The following is a 6,920-nucleotide window of genomic DNA, read 5'->3' as shown; positions in this document are numbered from 1 at the left end:
TGGTGATGACTAGCTGCCTTCCCTCTAGTCTTACACTGCTAAATTAGGGACGGCTAGCGCAGAGCATGTTTGGTATGACGGAGCGGTTCTTAATGCTGTGATAACCCTAGAATCAATGAAGTATCTGAACTCAATGAAATATTAAAGCTCTTACATTTCTCCGTGTGACACTTAGTGCTAAATTAACTTTCAGGTGTTAACACTTACCGCTAATCTCTACACCATAGGACAGCTTTAATAAAACAAGTTTTCTGAACACTGAACTAAGTTATTGAATTCTAGTGTTCTTACCACAAATTTATAGGAGAACACAGTTATTTCTATAACATTAACATTCAAGCAAATTGTCATGAAATAATTTTATATATGATGACGATTATAATCAAACCGACAACAGAAAATTTATAAACTAATGGATTATTGTTCACATCAGAAGCAAAGTAATGTCTTTTCACACTGATAGAAAAAGTAGCTTACGTAATTATAGTGTTTGTACATATTACTTCATAAAATTACCACTCATTTTAACCGTTGTTTGTTGAAATAATACACATTCGCCTGTTAAAACATGTTCAGACTACACTCACCACCGGTAGTTCAATGGGAAGTCTAAGGGCTTATAGTAATAAAATTCGGGTTTTGATAACCGCGATCGGCATAACACATATAGCCTTTGTGTTGCTTTGTGCTTAAACAACAAACAAACAAATATGTATAAATATCTAAAAGCGTTCAACATTTAGATTTAAATTTTATAGTATTTAAAATATTGAGAAAAGTTGATAATTGTCAAAGAAATGGGTTATATAAAGTGAACCTGCCAGTAATTGATAATTGTCAAAGAAATGGGTTAGATAAAGTGAAGCTGTCAGTAATTGATAATTGTCAAAGAAATGGGTTAGATAAAGTGAACCTGCCAGTAATTGATAATTGTCAAAGAAATGGGTTATATAAAGTGAAGCTGTCAGTAATTGATAATTGTCAAAGAAATGGGTTAGATAAAGTGAACCTGTCAGTAATTGATAATTGATCAAAGAAATGGGTTAGATAAAGTGAGCTTGTCAGTAATTGAAAATTGACAAATGAATGGGCTATATAAAGTGAACCTGCCAGTAATTAATAATTATCAAAGAAATGGGCTTTATAAAGTGTCAGTAATGGATAATTGCAGTAATGGGCTATATAATGTAAGCCTCTCAGTTATTGAAAATTGTCAAATAAATGGGCCATATAAAGTGAACCTGTCAGTAATTGATAATTGCAGTAGAAATACATCGTCTGGTGACATATAAGTTACTAAAAGCTATTTTAAGTCTATGAGAACTTAATAAAATATATATATCAGGAAAATGACATTTATAACTATTGCTACATTATATTACAGACTAATACTTAAGTGTAGGCATATTGTATTACAGTTGAATCACTTATTCGAACAAGTATTACAAATTTCCAGCAAAAGTATGTAAAACACCACTTTTGTTAGTTGATACCAAGTTCTGATGACAGTGTGTTTTATAACTATGGAGTGAGGTGTTTTTAGGAGCAGAATATATTCTATACAGCTCTAGATCTCACATGATAATCAAGGGATAAATGCTGCTTTTAAAATCAGATCTAGAAAACGTGATAAAGAAATATATTATTGACTAAGATGTTTCTTCACAGGCCAGTAATGTTGTTCTTATGTTATTTAAAAATATTATAGCAGGATTTTTTCAGGGTCGCTTTCGGCCATATTCGCTCATAATTAATGACAAAATATCCCTAATGTTTCAGTTTTGAGGTTTTAAAACTGTAAGAGATTACTTCTCTTATAGCATGATAAAGAAAAGATTGCCAATGAAGTATTACAGCTAGATAAAGTCATTTCTCTGTGTTTTGTTGATACTGCAGAGCACAATCAAAAGAGTAGAATCATAAGTAGAGTGGCTGTTTAATAAAAATACAGATTGTTTTCAAATTAAACCTTTTTTCTAGCATTTTAGCAACTAAAGTTACTATAGACATTAATTCTTCAAATTAATACCAATTTATACAATTCAAATGAGCAATTCATGATGTCAAATGCTAAACTTATGCAAATTACTAAATGCGCTAGTGATATTGTTATGTAGAAACTTCGTTTCCAAGATATCTACCAAGTATTAGGCTAAACATCACTGGTTTTATAAGTCTGCTTTTCTATACGTATGATTGGAGAATTCTGAAGATTATATTTTAACATCAAATAATTAACACCAATTAACACCAAAGCACTAAAACGAAATAAATGAGATTGTACTGAAGAAAAATGAAAGCTCTGCCACTTTCCTAATTCTTCAAGATTAATGTCAAAGATATTCCAAAGATGACTTCAGCATCTTTTGTCATATCTTATAAAAACAGCTTTATGAGGTAAGTTTTCAAAGATAAAAGTCCTATTCTGTTCCTGGGAGAAAATAGGGTTGAGCGAAACATGAAAACATGTATAGCCATCCCTAAAATCTTATATGAAAATAAAAATGTTAGATATTCTTAATGTCAAACACTTACTATTAGAAAACATGCTCCAAGAAGAAGGGCTTTGATATTGACCTCTAAATCCATTGGAAATGTAATCCCAAAATGATCTGCATCTGTAAACACTTCTTTGATAAATCCTGTCCATTGTTTAGTGATTTTTCCAACCTGTGTTTCTCCATCACGAGATAATACCTTAGGCAAGAAATTGAATAATTATTAGCATCGAATATCTTATATATTTATAATGTAAATAATTTTCAATAACCTACCGGAGAAAAATGTTTCTATGATATGATACATTTTGTTTATCTTCATTAGATAAATACTATACAGTTTTTTACTTTACCTTCCTGTGTTATCTAAACTCTTAAAACATAGATTCATATTTTTAAGATGATAATTTTAACCGATTTACAGAAAAAGAGGCTCAGCTGTTTGAAGTGATTAACATTTAAAGTTCAAACCTTGAACTCCACATCACCACAGATACTCCATGTACAAAATGGTCCTTCAATTCGTAAAACACACTCCCCAGCAGCATTCTGAACTTCGTACTTGGGGACAAAGATGCTCCATTCCTGTACAACATAACCTAGAGTACTACCTGAGGCTGTAACTTCCAATCGCTGAAATAAAGAATACATCAAAGAAGGAATACATCCTTGAATTTTTCTAACTGGATATAGATAACAGAGCAAGATAACATTATAAATGTACTCTTAATTTCTCTACTATTAAAATGAGAACAATATCTGTAAGAGTTTAAATTGTTTCTCAACTTCAAGCTGTTGCATATGTTTTTTGTTTTTTTGAAAGTGTATTTTTGGTTAATTTTCTCGGTGTTTTTTTTCTATTCTAATACCTCTTACACTTAAAAAAATATGGTAAAACACTGTGCTAGCTTATGGTACAAAAGTCTAATAATACATTTTGATATAAATTGTGTAATTAAGTTATGTATTTAAGGAACTAAAACTCGTAATACGCAAAAACTAAAACACTGTTGAAACTAAGCAAAAATAATTGTAAGTGTTTAAATTGTGTCTTTTTCTGCTTCTTATTTTTCATTTGTTGTGTATGTTTTTGTTTGAAATTACGATTTTGGTTAATTTTCTCAATTTCTCATATTCTAATATGTATTTCTTGTACAGAATTATAGTGAAACGCTGTACTTGGGCTTTTCTTATTGTATATTGTGATATAAATGGCGTAACTAAATCAACTATTTAAGGAACTAACACACATGATATAAAAACACAATAAAATGCCAAAAGTGTACAACTAATGCTTTTAAGTTAAAATTACTTTTTACTTACAATCGTATTAAAATACTTCACAAAAGACTAAAGCAGTAATATAGCCCACATTACTGTTTGTCATTCCACCCAAGAAATATATATATATATATAAGTTGAAAAAGACAAACTGTATTGTAGCCAACATAACTGCCTCATTTGTTTTTTATTAGCAAGGACAATAACTGGTATTCTCTTTGATATATGAAATAGGTCATAGTAATCTATTTTGCCCAAAACCTGGGTATAGTGAATCACTTGGTGGAGCAGGGCGAACCAACAACTTATGTTAACCATATCTTATCATTATTGAAACTTTTATCACAGGATTACAGAAATCTACAATTACAGCTTACTCTAACTTCACTCTAATTCATTACATTACAACAACAAAAATCAAACAACTTACATAGTCACAGTGCTTTCATGATACTAGATTCCCCTCATCAAAATGAGCCACCTTGCCCCAAGCATGGCCACGTGATACAAATTTATATCTTTGAGCACACATTATATCAAAGACAACACACATGGTAATTAATTGTCTAATATATTACACAACTATGATTTAAAAATCTTGACGTTAGTTTTGTATTTTACATGTTTATGAGATATGGAAAAATATAAAGTATGCATAATGCATTTGATAATAGAAAAACATTTTCCTTGCTTTTTCAGACTAGCTGCAATCTATTGTTTTTTAACAAAATAGCTGAAGAGCTTACTCATTGATATAAATGAATGACATTATTACAGAATTCTCCCTAATTAAGACACCACATATAGCTAGTGTTTCTCACTGTTACTGACCTTCACGATCTCTTTCTCTCTTAACCAAAGCGCTGCACAACGTACCAATATTATTTTTATGTTGTTTAAAAAATATTGTAATTTTCATTGAATAAGTAAAATTTATGCAGTTTAGTTTTGAATTTACTTACTGATTATATTGATTTTTATTACGGGTTACAACTTTTACAGTAAGGAAGAATACTTTTTAAAACAGATACAACGTTTTGACACTAGTGTGATCATTTTGTATACTTTATGGCCCCCAGAAGAAAATTGCTAGATTAAAATCTTGTAGGAATGAAAGATTTAGTTGGTTAAAGCTATCCATGTGACACATTGAAGCCAAATTTCATGTTTCGCCTGTATGGATACTTTGAAGACAGTACATGAAACTAATTCTTTTGATAATAAATGTGGTTGAGGTAGACAACCCAGGCTTTTCAAAATTATTGTCTAAGAAACTTACAATACACTTTTTACATTATACACATTAGCGTTTTACAGGTCTTGCTAATGATCTAGGTGTAAATACAAGTGTGCTTCCAGTATAACGCTATGCTTCTCAATATTAAACCTCATATTCCGTACTCTGTCTGTCCTAGTCGTTAAGCTTATCAAGGCCCATTTAAACAAGAAAAACCTTTTCATAAGAGACGGTCCTTCCTAAAATCTTGTTAAGTTTAATATCAGAAGTAAATGTGGCAACATAACTGTGAACAAAAATGAAGATGTCATAAAGGATGTCAAAATTGTTGATATAAATTTAAAGCACCAAAAAATCCTAAAATGAACTCCTGAGAGATTCCATTAATCATCTTCTCCAACTTTTGAAAATTCCCCTTTATCTCTACTGCTTGCTTTTTGCTACTAAATAAGTCAATTGTCTTCCATCGTTCTATTTTTTCAACTAATTTTAAAATCATCCAACTTATTCTTGTATAGCTTTCTGACAGTCTAGATACACAACTTCAACTGGGATGCTTTATTTCTAAACAATTTCAGGAAAATTCTGTTGAGAATTATAAGATAAATCAACTTTGTAACAGATTTGATATACTGATAACACTCCACAGTCTCCATTTACTATTTGTATATAAAAGTAGGGATTGAACTGTCAAATTTACAATTATAAAAAATGTTCCCCTGTAAGTAGGTTTGTGAAAAAATAGAAGTTAAATACTTAACTACTCCGACAAATTCTTTATAAATCTATTTCGATTTGGTAAGAGTTACGTTTTATTATTTAAGTTAACTTAAAATATTTTCTGTCACATATGACTATCAAACAAACGTTAATCTTATTTTTCCAAATGTCCATGTTTGAATTACTCTAGAGTCTATTTTGTTTGCTTTTTGCTCCAGTAGGCAATCAACAATCATTACTTTAAGTCTATATTATGGTTATTTGCTTTTAAAATATTGGTTATTACAAATAATACTCATGTCTATCGTAATATTGTAATTATAGTTGTTGTCTATAGTTGTATATGTATCGGTACGTAAGCCAGTAATAATTTGTATCAGTTACATGTAAACATCCTACATATTTCATTAGAACTGTAGTATATCCAGGTAAAATTGAATTATCTTTAGAGATATTGAACAGGTCCACTGACAAGTAAGAGATTCGTTTAAAATATCGATTATGCAGACTGCTGAAATAAAAAGACTGGGCACAAAGTGAAATGCAACATGGACAATATTTATTAAAACAGACTTAACAAAAACATGGTGTGTGTGCACTTGTTTTGTTAACACAGTATAAACGTACCAGATTGTCTAAATCCAGCATTGCACAGCATATAACCAGAGCAACTGTTCATTCTCATTCAAACATAGATGTAGCCATAACCTCTACATATGACCTCAACTACCAGTGAAGGACACTGCTGTCCATGCATTGCAGTATTGTAACAATATCTCTCATTGGCAGAACAGGAAATAATTACTCGGGAGTAACAAAGGAACAAAAACAGCTAAAAAAATTCAAGTTATGGACTTTATCGACAACATGTTATGTGAAACCGTCATGTATACAGAGTAAATAATGAAACAAAATAAATAATCAATTCAGAATAAATACTATAATAACACAAAAAAGCTAGAAACACATGCTATGTATACCACAGAGTGTTAAGCTAGTTGTTTATTTCAAAACTAATTTACGGCAGCAAGTCATGTGAAACTTTATAGAATGATTATGTATATTGACAGCCAAACTGTATCTACACAGTAACATTTCTAATATGTGTACAAAGCTGTTACATGTTTCTGTTGTGGATAATCCATTATTCAGGCATATTAGTGTTTAGGGAACTGCCCTATTTC

At 30.5% G+C, this 6,920-nt stretch overlaps 1 protein-coding gene across 1 annotated transcript in view; it reads right to left on the bottom strand.

Moving 5' to 3' along the window:
• LOC106478472 (phospholipid scramblase 2-like) overlaps window positions 1-6,920 on the bottom strand; it is a 21,060-nt gene that overhangs the window by 2,283 nt on the left and 11,857 nt on the right. Inside the window, exons 6-7 of the mRNA XM_013939016.2 lie at window positions 2,970-3,131; window positions 2,536-2,697 (exon numbers count right to left, since the gene is read on the bottom strand). Of these exons, the coding sequence (XP_013794470.2) occupies window positions 2,536-2,697; window positions 2,970-3,131 (324 nt within the window). The remainder of the gene's footprint in view (window positions 1-2,535; window positions 2,698-2,969; window positions 3,132-6,920) is intronic.

Source organism: Limulus polyphemus, unplaced genomic scaffold, assembly GCF_000517525.1.
Source record: "Limulus polyphemus unplaced genomic scaffold, Limulus_polyphemus-2.1.2 Scaffold214, whole genome shotgun sequence".
NCBI classification, from domain to species: domain Eukaryota; kingdom Metazoa; phylum Arthropoda; class Merostomata; order Xiphosura; family Limulidae; genus Limulus; species Limulus polyphemus.
The sequence above is the reverse complement of the archived record's forward strand: the minus strand, read 5'-3'. Positions and strand labels throughout refer to the sequence as shown.